General features: G+C 39.7%; 1 protein-coding gene across 7 annotated transcripts in view; it reads left to right on the forward strand.

Annotated features, from left to right (window-relative positions):
• Positions 1 to 18,457, forward strand: part of LOC131028836 (uncharacterized) — a 233,591-nt gene that overhangs the window by 146,280 nt on the left and 68,854 nt on the right. For all 7 annotated transcript variants that reach the window (XM_057959191.2, XM_057959196.2, XM_057959195.2 and 4 more), the window contains 2 exons: positions 13,359 to 13,444; positions 13,637 to 13,746. In XM_057959191.2, the coding sequence (XP_057815174.2) occupies positions 13,359 to 13,444; positions 13,637 to 13,746 (196 nt within the window). The remainder of the gene's footprint in view (positions 1 to 13,358; positions 13,445 to 13,636; positions 13,747 to 18,457) is intronic.

Below are 18,457 nucleotides of genomic sequence, written 5' to 3' on the forward strand. Positions count from 1 at the left end.
TGGATGTACAACATCAAAAGTTAAGAGAACAGAATATACCAATGACTTTTACTTTGGAGGAAAGACCAGAAGAAGGAGGAGCAAGTGCAAGTGAAGACAATTCTCATCCTAGAGGCGTGAAGAGGAAAGAAAGACCTGAGAAAAGGGAACCCTCCAAGAAGAAGCAAGAGGCCAATCGAGATCGCTCATCAGGTACATCATCTCGACATGAGAAAAGGACAAGTCAAGTTGAAGGACAAGAGATGACAATGCCTGAGGTTGATGAATCTATGGAGTTAATAGTACAAAATGATAGACTTGAGAAAGGGAAGGCACCTCAGCATTCGTCAAGTCGATCTCCCCAAGTCAATGAGCTACATGAAGACAAGAATGATGATGAAGTGACATCTCCTCTCCGAGAAGACGAACCATTGCCTAAAGAAATACAAGTTAGAGAAACGAGATCCGCCATTCCAGATTGGTTGAAGGAGAGACTGACAAGGGTGATTGTGATTGAGGATGAAGATAATGTAATTGACTTAGAGAGCCTTGTAGGGAATTCTCAGGAAGTAACGGAGAAGAAGAAGGCCACCAAGATGTCCAAGATGATCAGAGATGAGACAAGGTCCAGGAAGTTGCAGATAGCTACACCAACAGTGGACAAGTATGAAGGTGAAATCCTTGCAGAAGAGTATGATGTAGAAACATTTGAGCTTGGTCCACTCACTGCTGAGTAGGCACTAGATGAGGCAACCGATTCATTTGAAGTACTTAAAGACAAGCTTAAGGAAGAAATGGAAAAGAATAGAAAGCTTGAGAGAGAGAGAGGTGCTTGGAGAGGCTACTTTAGCCATCTCAATCAGCCCTTGGGACGTCAGGACCCAGCAGTGTCTCCTTTGCAAGCACTTCCCCTTGAGGCAGTTGGCGAGGCAGAGAGAGTCAAGAGCTTGGTTCAGCTTATGAGCTCTTGGATTGACAAATCCCACACAGTTGCCGTTGAATTTGTAACAAGAATGATGCAGACAATCCACCGAGCTATCCAGGTCCTTGAGATCGTCCACAACCTAATGATAACGATAGCCGCTTTCGCTCACACTAGAGATGTTATCATTCTTGTTCTGCAAGTAATCAGGCAAACACCAAGGAAGATCCTAGCACAAGAAAAGATAATCGATGGAGGAGCTCATAATTTACTTCAGTGGTCAACTCTACTCCAGATGAAAGAGGTTCTTTTCGAGGACATCAGCACCAAATGCAATCAAGTTGAGGGCGTCATCCATCCAATTCAGGATAAGGTGTTTGAGGTGTTGTGTACCATTCTTGGCAGGAGGATCGAAGTTGAGACAAATGTGGACCTTCAAGAGTTGGAAGAAAGAGTCAAGGTCATCTTTTGCAAAGATGAGAATGTCATCACAGATGAGCAACGGGATCTAATGTTCGCTACTATGCTCCTGATTGAGAAGATCAAAGAACTCGAGCCTGGATGGGATGCGGCTCTTCTCAAGGCCTTTGATCAAGTTATCCACTTAGAGGAACGGATGAGGAATCTTCCTAAGATTCCTATTGCTGAGATTGAGGGAATTGTGTCCAGATTCATTGCATATGCTAAGAAAGAGCATTGGAAAGAAAACAAGGTTCTAGAAGAGAGGTTGTTGTAGATGATGTGGCACCTTAATTATCATTGGTCTATGTTTCCTAGATTTTTGTGCCAATTAAATATTTGGCTATGCATTTAATAATGTTCAACTAAAAGGGGAACTTTTTGTAACAAACCCTAATTAGGGTTTAGGTGTCAGAATCTCAGCCATTGATCTTCTTTTGATCTGGGCCGTTCATTGTAATTGAGGATGCTATATATACCCTCACTCATTTTAATTTTGTAATTAGCAATTAGCAATTAGATATTAGAGAGAAGCAGTTAGAAGTTAGAAGATTAGAGCTTTTGGAGAGAAGAAAGTTATTTTATAGCAAGATTGAGCATTGAAGAGAGAATTTCAAGCAATTGTTGTCTATTTTGGCTTTGAGATCAATAAAATATTGAAGTTATGGTGTTTTATTGCAATTCTTGTGGCTATCTTCATGGTTGTTTACTTTCTTGAATCATTCTCAGTCGAAGTAGTATTTAAGTTTGAAGGACTAAGTGTTGGGCTTGATCTTTGGTGAGACTCGCGTTCCAAACCACTAGCTTCTTAGTGATTGTAAGGACGCCTTGTGTGGTCAACTGGAGATATTTGGATTGCTTAAACCTTCAATCATTATTGAACTATCGATATGTATCTTCATGGTAGTGTCTATAATTCTTGATGATTCAAAAAATCACTAATCACCTTAGAAGATCGCATCAATTCTAGTAGAGTTGTAATTCCTTGGCAATACTGAAATTGGTAGAATCTTACCAAGTCTAGCCTACATTGAGTCATTCTTAGGATTAGATTAGAATTCATCTCTTGCAAACCCTATCTTTTGATCTTTTTGAGAACTTGTTAGTTTTAGGAAAATTCTGTTCCTGCAGTTCGAAAACGTAAGGCCCCTTGAAGAAACAGCATTCACAACGACCACTGGTGCTTATCCACACGTAGAGACCCTACATCGAAGAACCTTGGAGTCATCCTGATTGATCCTTTTTCGCGACATCTTCAGCAATCAGAGGCTTTATTCAAGAGAGGATAAGGTACCCTTGGGTATTTTATTCTGTGTTTGATTGTGTACAAAATACACATCAACAATAGTCCAGTACCATTTTTTGAAAATGTCGATACCATGAGGGTGCAGGATGTCGGAGAGTGTAGGGATCTGTGCCTGGGTCCAAAAAAGAGCGTTCATGGGGGGAAGAGTAGCAGCAGCCACTTCCTGGAAGTGGAGGGATTCCCTCTTTACCTCTAATAACTTAACCAAAGTGGTTTCTCGGTGGTGAGCCATTTCCTTCACTTCCTCAAGGATTCGTTCTCCCCTTCTTCTGATGCCTTGTATCCATTCCTTGACGGCCCTTGCGGTGTCCCGTACTCCTTCAAATTCTGTTGTGGTCCTCTGTGCCAATGCTATCGGGGGAATGTGGGATTCGGAGGCATTGTGTAATGGTCTCAGGAGTTGATCGATTGACCCTTCGGCTTGCTCAGCACGAGCCCGATACATATTCTTCTCAGCTGTTATCTCTTCAAGTTGCCTGACTATGTTCTACACTGAATCCTTGAATTCCTCCTTTTCCTGTGCCTTAGTGGCTCGTCCGATGGGGACTGTTGTGATGCTATAATCTGCCAATGTGATCTGATCTGCTGGCTTGTCTACAGGCGAGGTGGCAATGTGGACAGTACGGTTCCTTTGCTCATCTTTAGTCTTTCTGAAATATGCCTTGGGCTTTTTCTTCCCCATAACTTTAGCTTGGTCTATGCGTGAGAATATGTGCTCGAGGTCGATAGGTGGTTTGGTGGCGGCCTTGCGTTGGGCTCTGGCAATTAACCATTCCTGAGGTACAGTCTGGGCTGACGCTATGGTTAAATTTTCACTCCGTTCTTTGATGTTTTCAGCCATCTCATCACAAATTTGCAGTTGTTCTGTTACCGAAGGGGTGGAGGTGCCAAGTTCCTTACTTGCAGCTGAACTTTCTCCCACTTCACTGAACAATTGTTTGGTGCCTTCGTGTAATGGTTTCTCTTTAGTCCTCTCGAGCTCGCGGGTCTCCCCTGCCCTTTGCTCTCCTTCAACGGTAGAGTCATCTTTGGTTGTATTATGGAGCAGCAGTTCATGGCGGCTCTATTGGGTGGGTTCATGCACTCCGATCCCTTGAATTGATGGAATCTCTCCTTCCTCTATTTGGTTACCCGGTTGGGTTGATTCAATGGCCCTTAGCTCAGCTTCTAGCATGTCGGGTGCGGGAGGATCATCAGCTCCAAATGCATCGATGTCACTTTGGGAAGGCGGAGCAGGTATATAATCTAATTCCACTACATCGTCGGACGAACTGGGGTCCTTTGACGATGAAGTGACCTCTGGTCTCCTTATAGGAATCTTCTCCCTTCTTGTTCTCTTTGACGTTCGAGTCCCTCTGCAAGCCTTAGCCTTCTTTCTCTTCTCGGGTTTTTCAATTTCTTCCCTGGGTGCACTGGAAGTTCCCTCATCTTCAGAAGACTGAGAATCGAGGCTACCCATTAGGTGGTAGGTGAACTGGACTCCCTCATGAATTAGTCTCTCAATTTGCTGATGCAACCATTGGTTTGTATATCTTGCTGGGGGTGCCATGAGTGCCTCAAAATCAGTGATCGGGTCTTGGGACCAATCAATGCCTAGCAAAAGATGTCTCACTGCCTCAAATTCCCGGACTTGCAGACAATTCCCTGAATCCGTGAGTTGATCCGGGACCTAGCGGTATTCAAAGAGTCGCATTTGCTGCACACTCAGCCTTGAATATTCACGCCTTCGGACCTCATAGTCATCAGAGCAGTTCTTCCAATAATCCTCAACTGATTCCTTTGCTGTGTACTGCTTGCCATAGGCTTTCTTTGCCAGGTTATCATGATCGAAATATTTTCTTGGAAAGTGCTCTTGTAGGCCATAAGGGGCCAGCTCTGCGAGGGATTCCTCTGCTAGGGTGGGGGTCTTCAGATGGACATCCTAATTGCCTATAATCATGGGGAATGCGAATCCAGCCTGCTTGCTCTCTCTGAGTAAGATGTCGGCCGGACGTGACTGCCTTGCGACCTCCATAAGAACTATTTTGTCAGTTGGGTACCGTGGAAGTCGGAGAGGGGCACCATCAAAGCCCGCTATTCGGATATAGAACCTTGGGAACTGGATGAACCAGGCTCTGTATCTCTGTACTAGAATAGTAGCTTGCTCTGAGAGCCTTATGTGTAATCCTCCCTGCATTAGCCTGACCAGGCGCATTGTGAAGGTGTCATTGACGCGCTCATATTGGCCAACTGCATAACCTGGGCTGTTCTTTTCTCTTTGAGCTATATCTTGATAGTGTAGCTGCGGGTAACAATCATAGACCTTTATCTAACCAAGCCCATTCCCGATTTCACCTTTCATTATCAAACCTGGCAGCGGCTGGTTCCTGGCGAACATGTAGACCAAGTAAGTGGTCATAGTGATGTACTTTTTGCTCTCGAGCTCAATTAGCTGAGTGTGGATGTTGTCGCTTATAATCTGGGCCCAGTCAAACTTGGACTTCCTAGCGAAGACTTGCTCTGTGAAATAAAACATCCACTCTTCAAAGTAGTTGGATATAGGAAGTCCCATAACACTGCTGAGTAATGTGACCATATCCCCATGCTCATTATGAAAGTCACTTCTTGGGGTCTTTTTCCCAATTTTTGCGCTTGGAGGCCTTCTCTCCTTGTACCACTTTTCGTTGATCAATGTCCTGCATCTGGCCGGATTCATATCATATGCCCCCTGTGCTTCGTCTATAGTCGTGGCTGTGGGATTGTTTGGGAAGGGAATGTCGAATGCGTCGCCAATGGCCTCAGGAGTGAAGTTGGCGAGGGTCATATTCTCCTGGAGCACCAATCTAGAACCTCGCTGATAATGCCAGGTAACCTCTACCACTAACTCACAGTTTTGTACTGTTGGAGGAAATCCCGCCGCTTGGGCGATGCCGCTTTCCACCATCAGTCTGGGCTTGCCATATGCGTTAGGGGAGAAGACCCGATTCCTGAAGTCCTGGATGTCAATATGGCCTAGGTTGGTATCACCGACATTGTCCCAGTCTCCCAGATGCTCTGAACTTTTGACTTCCTCAATCCCCCTCTTTGATACTGGTACTTCATCCTTTCAACTTTGTGTGGGATATCTGATTTGAATGCTCATGATGTCTCGGCTGTAGTGGGCATCTTTGATGATTCCACCGCCGATTTAGGCATTTATCCTGCACAGCTGGACGCGGATTACGAGGCGATATAAAAGAAGTAAGGCGGGTTAGATAGAGAATACGCCGACATTCAAGAATCAATTCAAAATTTAGATTGGAAACAGAGTGGTATTGCTAGCTGAGAGCTCGATTGAGCAAAACATTTATTCATGAAGCTTTTGATGGCGAATTTATACTTAAGCATTTTCTAGATTAATTTTCAAAAGGGACAAAGCTTGAAAAATTCTCCTAAGTTTGAAAATGCAATTTCTGGTTAAATCTTAGGAGCAAACTCTAATTTTGATTAGTTTGCATGACGTTTTAATAATCGGAAAAAAGATGCGAATTTTAAGCATTTTAATCAGTGTTGCACATGTATGCATCCAATTTATAAACATTTGAGATGATCAGAGAGATAAAGCGTACTTACCTAATCAAAATGGATGGCGAGAAATTGCCCGACTTGCTGTGCAAAGACGAATGGATAGTTTTGCAAATTTTGAATTCCAACGGTTATCTCTGTAATTCAAATTTTTGCCGTTTGGATTGGAAAAGAATTTGCAATGTCGTGTTTAAACTAGGCGATTTTCACTTTAGGCGATTTAGCAATTTGAACCTGGACGCTTGGAAGGGTTTGTGTCCGCGTTTTACCTTGAATGCAAATTATACTTTTTGGCTTCCCTTTCAAAACCGAACGCGATCCTCTCTCACGCGAACTTCGGTGGTATGAAGGGATTTTGCAGGCCTTCAAACTTCACACTTCATCTCCTAAATCGCAAACCCCGGATGCCTTTGCGTTATGAGGGTTACTGCACTTCCGCGCTTTGTTCTTCGGATGAATGGAGGATTTCAGAGCATATGGGATTTTGCCAGAACTGCCTCTGCTTCTTCGTGGCTATCCTCTAGCTCGCGACTTCGGTGGAATGGAGGTTTTTTGAAACCTAAACTGCGTTTTTCCTTGAAATACTTCGACGCTTTTCACACAAACTTCAGACCTTTTAGACGCTTTCGCGATTTTCGGGGCTTTCCTGTTTTTTGCAAGTTTTACGAATTCTCCCATTTTGCCCTTAGGGTCCGAAATTCAGCCCATAAGGCGATTTTGGCAACTCTAAGTGTTTTGAAATTTTAATCTTGGGGTCCGAAATTCGGCCCACAAGGCGATTTTGGCAACTTTAAGACAAATTCGGACCTTTTGCACATTTTTGCAACGTTAAAGAATTTTTCAGACCCTTTACGCCTTTTGCGAACTTAAAGAATTTTCGGAGTTTTGAACGCCTTTTGCGATTTTAACAAATTTCAGAGCTTTCATGCCTTTTGGTGACTTGAAGTATTTTGAAATTTCGGACCTTAAGGCACCTTTTGCAAATTTCAGAGTTTTGAACGCCTTTTGCAAATTTCAAAGTTTTTACGCTTTTTGCCAATTTTGAAATTTTGAAATTTCAGCCCCAGGGTCCGAAATTAGGCAACTTAAGTGAATTTTGGACCTTGGGGGGGTTTTTGCAAACTGAAAGGTAATTTTCAGACCCCTGGCACATTTTTTAACAAATTTCAGACCTCTAGGCACCTTCTGGAATTTTATGAATTTCTCTCATTTTGTCCCCAGGGTCCGAAATTCGGCCCCCTGGGCGATTTTGCAAATTTTTGGAATTTCTCTCATTTTGTCCCCAGGGTACGAAATTCGGGCCCTTGGGCGATTTTGCTAATTTTCGGAATTTCTCTCATTTTGTAACAAAATTTGCAACGAAATTCGCTTGTCCTTCTCCGGCTGTTGAAAATCGTCATTCGTTCAAATCTTGTAAACTTCGTAAAAACAAACCTCATGTAATCCATCTCATCGCTCTTACGCGAAAATGACAATTTTGGGTCGTCATGTGACCTTGAGACGCGCTGCTCTTTGCTTAGCGGGCTTCGCCAACTTCTATCACCTTACGCCTATCCAAGGCGATTTCACAATTTTGAATAATCTCTTGGCATTCGTGCCCGAGGGCTAGACTAGCCTAATGGAATCATCAGCTCTTTTCTTTCAACATCATCACTTCATGGACCGACCGCGGACTCGCTCGAAAGGACGCGAGACGCTCTGCACGAAACTCAACAGGGTGAAGACGAAAGGCTCAAAAAAAGGGAAGGGGGACCCTGTCGGCGACAAGGAGCATGTGCAACGCACAACAGTCATGCATACCAAGTGTGAACCACTTGATGATATAGCTGACACAACATCCAAGTAAAAAAATTGTATGTATGAAGATGAAGATAAATATGATATATCACACAAGTTGTGCAGATCTTTTGAGATGGATTTGTATAATATGACAGATGAGATGGCTAATCTCTTTCTTTGTGGAGCCTTATTGATTACTAATTTTCTACAAGGAAATTGTTTCTTTTCCTAGAACATTCATTTATTGTCACTTTTGATGCTTTCATTTTTTGATGCTTGCTTCCTTGTGTGGTGTGGTTGAGATATAAGGGTTTGATCTAGTTTGAGATGCACTAATTTTTTATAGCCTACGTTTTGATCCTTGATGCTATTCTATAACATTGGGTGATAGGAGCTATTGTTCTTCAAAACCTTGTGGACATTATTGTCATTCTTGTTTGCTCAAGAATGGCATTTGACAATGACGGCTATATATTCTGATGACTTTCTTACCATGTGTTTTGGGATGTTTTGACACATAGTTGCTTAGAGGATGGTTGGACATTTTGATGACTAGAGAAATAAAATAAAATTATATTAATGTGCACAAATGACCAAAAGTAAGTCAATGGGACTAGATGATATGACATCCTAAAATAGAAAATTCTAGGAAGAGAGAACACTGGAAGTGAAATAAAAAATGCACATAAGACAAAATGAAGCACTACATCAGTAACAAATAGCAATGAAGGGAAAGCAAGAGCCTAAAAACATGTGCTAATGAAGATTGGAGGAAATCTTAACAATTATCTGCATTTGAAGTGGAGTCATTTGAGCCATTATTGGTCACGTGGAGAGATTTGATAATGTTTGTTGGGAGTATGTAAGGTTGGAGAGGCTAAGTTGGAAGATACTAGAAGGAAGTAAAGCACTTCCTCTAGAAACTCCTATAACATCCAAGGTCGGAGTACTTCTTCTAGTAGAAAAGAAACTCACAGTATGAGTTTGGCCCTATGGTTTGGGGGTGGTTGGTGAGTAGTAGATCCATGTTGTTGGAATGGGATTGAGTCATGATGATTGGAAGAATAGAGCCACAATGCTTAGGGAGAGCGAATTGGGGAATTTGAGTAAGCTAAGTAGTGATAGTTTGCTGATAGAAGTGCCTCCTAACTGATTTGTCAACATTGATATGTAAAACATTGGTATCCAAAGGGTGTTTTGTGTTTCTTGATGCTTGGGTGGGTTGGAAAAACGAGGTGATCAACATGGGGCCTTTAGAGCCTTTAGACTTTCCTTATAGGGATCTACATTATAGGGTGATGATCTTGTGGATAAAAAGAGCCATGTATTTTGGTTTAGATATTTGAAGAAAGTAGATTGAGTGATCCCTAAGTCCCTATAGAGGTAATGCTATCTTCCCCAAATCTCATAGTGAATGGAGTATCAAAAATGAAGTGTTCGTTACTCTCCACCTTTTGGAGAGTAAAGACAATATATCTAGTCCTAATGGAGGGTGTGATGATCAATCTCAACCCATAATTGGTGAGAGCACACTCTCATCTAGCTAAGGAGAAACCTCAAGCTATTGGACTAGTGCTGTTGGAAAAAGTGAAGGTGACAAAAAATACCTTTAACCATTTGTAAGAAATGCTTAATGTAGAAAGACATCTTAGGGCCAAGAAAGTCAAGGGGGAGACCTAGGTGGTCTAGATATATTGGCTATTGATGTCCTCTTTATGGCTTTGTTGGTGACAACCTTCATGGAAAGGAGTTAGGGGGCATCTAGGGAACACGTGAAAGGTGTTAACCTATCAATAGAGATGCCAATAGTAAGAATCAATCTAGCTTCCACATACCAATTGTGCTTACATTTGGTGGGGATGAGTGAATTAATGGGGATAGATGAAGCAATCCTCTAAGAAGAGAAAAGTGCTCAGAATGGATATCTTCTATGACAGGAAGTTGAGGATCCCATGCATTTGAGCCTGTGGATGTAGAAAGTAAGCTTGAAGGTAGTCTCAAGGTGTAGTTGCTAGGTGGCAAATTTAGCTTGGATGATGCACTGGGGGATTATTTTTTTGTAGATCATGTGCTATAGCATGAGAGTTGGACCCTCTCAATATGGGCCCAATCATTGGTCTTCAAGCTAGGGTTCAAACCTATGAACCATATGATAGTACAAGCTTGATGATTGTAACAAAAAGGCATAACTTGGAGGGAATATCTTGGTAGTGGATTTGAAAACAATGACATTCCAAGGTAGAAATAGAGGTATACCCCATGCAAAGCCTTGAGTGAAAGGTAGAGTTAATGCTAAATGATGGACCAAAAATTGAACCCCCAAGTATGTGTTGGTTGATGTGATTTGTAGAAGTTTTCCGAAGTTTTCCTTTGTAGAAAAAGTAGAATCTAGAGAGAGAGTAGTTGGAGATATTGAAAACGTGGCCTTAGTTTAGTTTTACTAAGGTTGAACACAAGTTGTTGAAGGTCATAGAAATGAGCAAGGGCATCAAGTTGTAAGCCCTCAACATGGTATGAGAGGACATCGTTGGCCGCAAAAAGAAGGATTGTCTACAACCATCTAATGCAAAATAAAAATCTTATCTAAATGGGTATGTTACCGAAGAAACTCAGTAGCTTATCAATGTAAATGTTGAATAGGGTTGATGAGAGGGGACACGTACACCCTTGCTTGACTCAAGTGTTAGTATTCACAAAGTTAGAGAAACCATGAGAAGTATAAAAGTGCCCCAAAGCTATCTCATTAAGCCTCCAAGCAGCAATAATTAGAGAATTTGAGATGTGAGATATCTCTATAATATGCCCCGCTACATTTTTTGTATTTTTCATAGTTCCATGGAGTTTCTTGACGGGGGGACGTGGGGACAGGATTGAGGGACAGGGGGACCAAGGGCTTAAATTTAGGGATGGCGAGGAAACAATAGGGGGGACAACGGTGGAGTGGCAGTGGGGGGTGGCACTAATATACAAATTGAGGTGAATTGGAATCTTCAAGGCAAAATCTGCAATATAACATCTCTGCAAGTGCTCCATGAAAGGGAAACTAGTTTTCACAAAGTTAAAGGTTGCAATCAGTATGTAATGGCATGTGCCATACAGCATGCGACCCTATGGCATCCCCAGTGGAGGTGGAAGAGTTGGTGGTGCTACGGGGGGACATTTCCCCCAATTCCCAAGTCTTGGAAATGTCCTCTTATAGGGGATGGGTCCTTGAGGAACACTGGTATTTTTGGAAATTGTTTAACAAATGATAGTTGTGATGACAATAAATAAACAGATCTTTCCTTTACAATAGAAATATTGGAATGCAATATTTTTTCCAGATGGTAAATAGAATTCAGAAATTTATAATATATTCATTAAGTAATCAACTGCAAATATATAATATTAGAAATACATATATTGGAATTGGATTGTATACAAAATGTTTAAAATTTGACCTTAATTTTAGATGTTTCTTACTGCTGTGTTGACTCCAAATGAGCTGCAATCCTTCTTTATCTCAGCTGACCCCTTGTAAATAAGGGACTACTCATATCCAAGGTTGGCCACTGTCGTTACTTGCTTCCACGCTAATATTCTTGGCCCGTGGCCCTTATTTTTGGAAGCTATGAATGATTCTTAGAAAGGTGTGGTTGGCTTTGGAGGGTCCAACAATCCCCTTTTCAACAGTAATCACTTCTACTATTCCCCATGCTCTTCCACACATCAGTCGGCTATCTTTTTTTTTTTGCGTCAACCCCCTTCACATACTACGATTCCTTAAGTATCGAGGAAGGGGATAGGGTTGCTAACAGCAGTTTGGATTTAAAATAATTTATTTTGCAAGTAGCTACTGTTATTCCAGCACCCATTTTGCTATGTACAGAGAATTATGTGAGTGTTTCAGACCTAGGAAGCATGGAGGATCCTTGCCATTTCTTATATCAGTTTGGCGTCCAAAGGCGCATGACTGATATTCTGAAAGGAACAAGGTTTAGCCAGCAGTTCTGAGCTGTGGGATGCACAGAGGAATGATATATCTGCATAATGAAGAGTTTATGATGAAAGGTTGTTCAATGCACTTTGATTTGTTCTTCCTTTCCTATGCAATGTGTTCTCTAAATGTTCATGAATGGTGGTGAATGAAATCTTAAAAAACAAACCAATCAGCAAACTGTTGTTAAACATTTCTTGTCATCACACAAATTTGCAAAACAATCTCAAAAAAATAATCAGGGGTAACCATTACAACTGCCCCAGATTAGCATGCTTTTTTTACGTGTTCACACTCATTTCAACCTAGAAACCATGTTTTCTAAGATGCAGAAACAGAACTTTTAAATAATGAAAAATGTAGAAAAGATATACAATACTGGTGCTTTTGCAGGTTATTAACAAGACAAATATCAGTTTTATAAACTTGCAAAATTTCTTGTCTTTCTTGATCAAATAATCTTCTTTATAATTGGAATCTAAATCTCATGACCATAACTATGATAGCTTGCTGCAGTGATGAAGAGACCGTTCAAGAAGTAGGAATTTATTTAAGTTTAGATGATTGTTCATTATACTGAGGTGAAATTAATGAGTCATGCTATAAATAAGGAACTTTAATTTGCTAACGATGACCTTGATTTCCCTAGAATAAAGCGCTTTGATGAATCTATTGTCCCATTCTCTTTTTTATCTGTAATAGAATAGCTTGTGGTTGTTCTTTATTTGGAATTAACAAGTCTATGTTGCTAACTCAATTTCACTGCACTCAATACAACATATGTATGCTGGACTAACATGTATCAAAGTACTCTTGTCTAAGACACTGCACTTTTGCAGTAAAGAAATACAAATCAGATGCAAAGGAAATATCAAATTATGCACCTTTGCCACGAATAATTATGTGGTGCAAATTCTTTTCATGTAGAACTACTTTATTACCTTTCAACACGTAAATGATTGATGTGGCTTACAGAGATATATGATTCTCTCAAGAACATCAAGGCTCAGTTCTTCACTTTCTTTCACTTGTGGATTATATCAGCTCCTAACTCTCTCCTGGACTTGTACATTACACAATACCAATTTTGAAAGTGTAGTTAGTCTTCTATTTTTATTTTGCAAAATGTTCATAATCTAACCACCCTTTGGGTATTAATTGCATTTCTTAGCTAAATGCTCTGCTTGTGACATTTATTAATTTTATTCATGTACTGGTAGCATTCCTGTGGTTTCTTATTAGTCTAATAGTCTTAATTTATTTAATTTTGCAATTTGTTTATTGCTGGATGTACACACTTTGTGCCTTTTAAAAACAATGACCTTTTTTATTCTTTTGCTCAATATGCTTTCTGCATTTTTTAACATGTAAGAACTTTATTGTTTTTTCATCAGGTACAGATTGTGTCACCAGACAAAGACTTCTTTCAGCTGTTATGTCCTTCCATACGACTCTTAAGAATGGCTCCTCGAGGATCTCAGTTAATAACTTAGTTTTTAAATTTTTTTACTTACGCTTATGTTTTGTGTGTATTTTACATCACTGCTGTGTTCAGAACTTATGCACCGTGAGTGCTGTGTGCCTAAAGTTCTTAGATTACAACCTCCCTTTCAATCTAAATTTCTCTATCAAGTTGATGTTTGATTACATGAACTGATTGGTTTGTATGTAGAGTTGTGTCCTTTGGCATAGAGGAGTTCTCTGAGAAATTTGGAGATCTGAAACCATCACAATTTGTTGATGTTACAGCACTTGCTGGTGATGCTTCTGATAATATTCCAGGTTGTGACTTCTAAACCTTATTTATTGTATTTGTTTTTTGCTCTTTACTTGTGTTTTATCAATTGATTTTTTACAAAGTTGCCAACTCGGGTACGAGTGCAGGAATGGGATACAAAATCGGGTGTGCATGGCAATTTTTTTTTCCTTTGGTACGGGTATGGGTATATATATATCGATGATTTAAAAAAAAATTCTTTTAAATTAACAAATAAATAAATAACCTATATTAATAAGCATTATTAAATATATATAAACACTCACACTCACAATACTACCCAAAACAAGTACAAACACGGTTCTTAAGTGTAATGCCCACATTAGACTGATTGCGTGAGTAGATACCATCACTCTGATCTCACAATTGTGCCTTCCGGTGAGAGCCTAAACAAACATAGGGAAAAAATAGAATGAGCCATACCAAGACGCACAGGGGAAAAATCATTAAAAAAAACAGTTTTATTAGAGCCAATGGCGATGAATTGGCGGCAAACTTAGGGCCACACCCGGCTCGGACCTGGACCCGTCTTGAACCTGGACCGGCACCCAGGCTTCCAATGCTGTTTCCAGTAATGTGGATTTTTCATTTAAAAAGAAAACCGGTGTGGTATCAAATTGTAAATGTTAGAGAGATCCCATTTATCAATCAGTCATTATCTGAAGCTTCCCATCACTTGCTAACTTTATAACTTATCCTATCTTGACACACCCAATATTTTCAAATTACATAACACAATAATATTTACAATTTTACATGAAGCTTATCCATTAATGAATTAGTAATGATTACAATGTACAAATATTAATTTAATGATTTTAGATCCACATAATCTTCACTTCTATCCAATCACTTTTGATAACTCTGACATTGGACACAACTAAATGACTGTATGACATTGAAGGATAAATTTTTTTGGCATACATCAAGACAATTTAAAATTAAGCCAATAAAATTTATAGCACCATTCTGTGATCTCATAATAATTTTATGATGATCCAATTTGGTATCACAATGAAGTAGAAACTAGTGTTTGATCTCCTTGAGAATAATAACCTCCAATAAATTTCAACTGTAGACATTTGAATCACTTGATGAAAGAACTTTCCAATGCTTATGGCATTGCTCAAAAGAGAGGCTTTATGAAGGAGCTATGGCCAAGATATTATATTTTGTTTGATGAATGATGCTAATGATGTTTAGAATATGGGTTGATTCCATATATCGGAAAATTTAATTATTGTCAAGCTTGGCAGAATATCATGCTTCTCATGTTCTCACAAGAATGCACCTTTATGATATGTGCGAGAAGTACAAAAATCCTATAATCCCGAGTATCTGGCTTGGGATGCAAATTTGCATATGGATTTTGCATTTCTTCATCAGTCATGGTGAAATGGGAAAATGTATCTACCATTTCAATGGGTGAGAGGTGCACAAGAGTCATAGAATCCTTATAGTTCGGGATAGAATGCAAATTCACACATGGAATTTGCTTTTCTTTTTCACCTGAAGTGAAATTCACTTGAAGTGAAATCCATGGTTGTATGCACTTTTCAATGGTGCAAATGTGCACATAGACCTCATATTCTTGACAATATGACTTGGGACATTTTTGAATGAGAATTTAGAGGGTAAGATGTTTTTCAAACTTTTGAATATGGTGGGACTGATTGATGAGTGACATAGATACATGAAGGAAGAGAGGGGTTTGGCTAGGCCAACTGTGGGTCTTTGTGTCTATAAACACAATTTTTTCTTCTGTTTTCCCAGTATGGGACATATGATCATAACATCTTCTTCCATGCAGCAATTTTCAAACTTCCCAAAAATATTTGGCCAGTACCAATGACCCACTGTTTGTGTGAACTTCTTGGCTTCTGGAGTGTTATCTATGCTAAAGCATGTATTGCTTCACACAGATTTGAAAAATTCAAAGGGGGAAAAAATGACAGGAGGAACTGGAAATGATTATTCTAGTCTATCAAGCAAGTTTTTGTGATCCAATTTTGCAGTTTCAGATTACCAGGATGAGTTGATGGCCTTTTCTCATTGGCTGAAATTCATGTTTTGTGTTGGCAAAGTATTGCTAAGGTGTTTCAATCATAGAAATGAGACTCGGACTCGACGTGGACTCGGCAAGGCTGACCCGAATTGGGACCCAGCAAAAAACTTGGCAGGACTCAGCAAGACTTGGCAAAAAACCAGTTTCTAGTGAGTCTTTCCTAGTTCGAGTTCCTGGAGAGTCTTCAATCCCTAAGGCTTGGCTAGGGTCACTGGGCTTGGGACTCGCCAGGACTCTCTGAGTCCTGGTGAGTCCTGGAACTATAGTTTCAATGCACATAATGTATGACTATTTGGAAGAATTTCCTATGTTATACTACGTCTCATCAAGGAGACAAAATCAAATAACACATATTAGCAACTAGTCTCTACTCAGCCGTTCATCTTTTGTTGCATGTACATAGTACATTTTTAGGTTAATTCCCATGGGTGTATTTCTTTGCTTTTCCTTGCTTTTCTTGTTTTCTTGAATTTGCTTCAAGTCTAAGACTCCCTTTTTGCCCAAGTTCTTTGCTATCGTAACTTATATATGTTCCAATTTCTTTATTTCTTTTCTCTACCTTTTCGTGAAGTTTATAAACTTGATACTATTTTTTACAGCAAAGTGATGAGAAGATTTCTCCAATTCTTCTTCTCCCTCAATCCATCATTGAGCCTTATATGTGCAAAACATTCTTGAAACAACTCCTGCATTACTCGGAACCATATCCCGAATTCAGATGTTTGGCAAGAGAAAGAGATTTGACAAACTGAGGACTGAAGATTTATGGAGCAATTATTGGCAAAAGAAGTAAGAATTAACCTTTGACTAGTATTGTTATGACTTTGGGTATATTAGGATAAAAAATATTATTAACCATATCCTTTGTGCTGTAGACTTGACAAACTAGGGACTGAAGATTTTAGGAGCAATTATTGGTAAAAGAAGTAAGAATTAACCTTTTACTAGTAATGTTATGACTTTGGGATCTTAGGATAAAAAAATTTATGAACCATATCTTGTGTTCTGTGTGACATGATTGGTAAATTCTATTCGGATATATTTTTTGCAATTTTTTGCAATTTTTCAATTAATAGATGTTTGAATCTTTACAATAAAAACTAATCCATATTGTGTATTAAGTTCAACACCAAAACTGCATAAATCTAGTGCAGCCCAAGTTAATGTCCGAAAAATTCATTGTGCAAATTCTACAATTGAACCTAATCAAAATTACATCAAGTCTACTGAAACTCACTATTCTCATCAGAACCAGAGAGCAACATGTATTCATTGGGAGGGTTCCATACCAGCTGTAATTTGCCTCATTTGGTAGATTCTCCCTCTTTTTTGGATTCCTATTTGTTGTGACCATTTCACTCATCACCCCATCACAAATGCGACCCCCACTTTTGCTTTCAATTTTTAGGTTAGATTGCTAGAAGCGATCCTTTAGGATGAATAAGTTTGAGTTAATTTATATGCTCAGCATTTTGGGAATGAGTTTGCTCGCTTTAAGGGAGATGAAATGCAAATTTGGCTAAGGCAAGTTGGTTTCAAGGGTCAATATTCTAAGGAAAGAAAGGGCTAGAGTTCAAATTACCATCAAGTAGCTCGGAACAAAAGCAATAAGACAACGAAGTTGCCAGTTTTGGAGGACTTCCGATGGAGCCCCAAAAGTATGAACTGAGACTTCCTTTAATGCCCCAAATCCACGAACTAAGCATTTTGATCACTTCCTATGAGCCCTCCAAAGCACGACCTAAGGCATGACGATTTCCAATGAGGTCTCAAATCAGCGACCTAAGCATTTTGATCATTTCCAATGGCCCCTCCAAAGAGCGACTTAAGCATTTCTACTTCCAATGAGGCTCTCAAATCATGACCTAAGGATTTCCCTTCCTATGACCCCCCAAATGTGCGAACTAAGGAAATACGATTTTGCATTAAAGGCAAGGGGAGACGTTTTAACACTTGTGCCACCTTGAGAGTGGGCCCCACAATAAGAAAAAGAACGTTATTATTCAAATTCAAATTGATGAATCAAGTCATCCTTGAGCTTTAACTTGTAAATCATTAAATGAAATCCAAGAGTCGGCCTTGTGATGAGGTATCATTCCCCCTATCAATGACTATAAAGAAATGTTGATCATTGCATTTGATCAACATACAATTGATAATGTGAATGATCTTGACCAGGCAGCAACTTTGATCAACAAAGCAGCGATTCCATTCCAAGCAAATATTGTCAAGATTGCCATTGCTGGGACAGCAAATTCATTCACCATTGGCAGAGACTTTGATCAGGCTTAGCACTTAACGACTTTGCTTGGTGAATTACATCCAAACATCGGTAAGACCTGTCCACAATCAGCATCAGCAATCAAGACAAGGCGAAGTCGCCCAAGGCATAGTGAATTCACCATTGGAGACAGTGAATTTAAGAGAGAAAACAGCAATTCTACATCAGCAAATTAGACAAACTCCAACATTTGATACCAAGAATGCCTTGATATATAGGGCAATTTTGCCAAAGAACGATAAAATTGAAGTTACCAGTCCATTTGGAAGCAATTTGCAGGTCTGAAACTAGTTTGTTTGACCAATTTCCTTAAAAATCAGACCTTGGTTAAGCACTGGTACAGCTTCTTGTTCATTGTTTTTACATGATT

This window comes from Cryptomeria japonica, chromosome 5 (assembly GCF_030272615.1).
Source record: "Cryptomeria japonica chromosome 5, Sugi_1.0, whole genome shotgun sequence".
In the NCBI taxonomy this organism is placed as follows: Eukaryota; Viridiplantae; Streptophyta; class Pinopsida; order Cupressales; family Cupressaceae; genus Cryptomeria; species Cryptomeria japonica.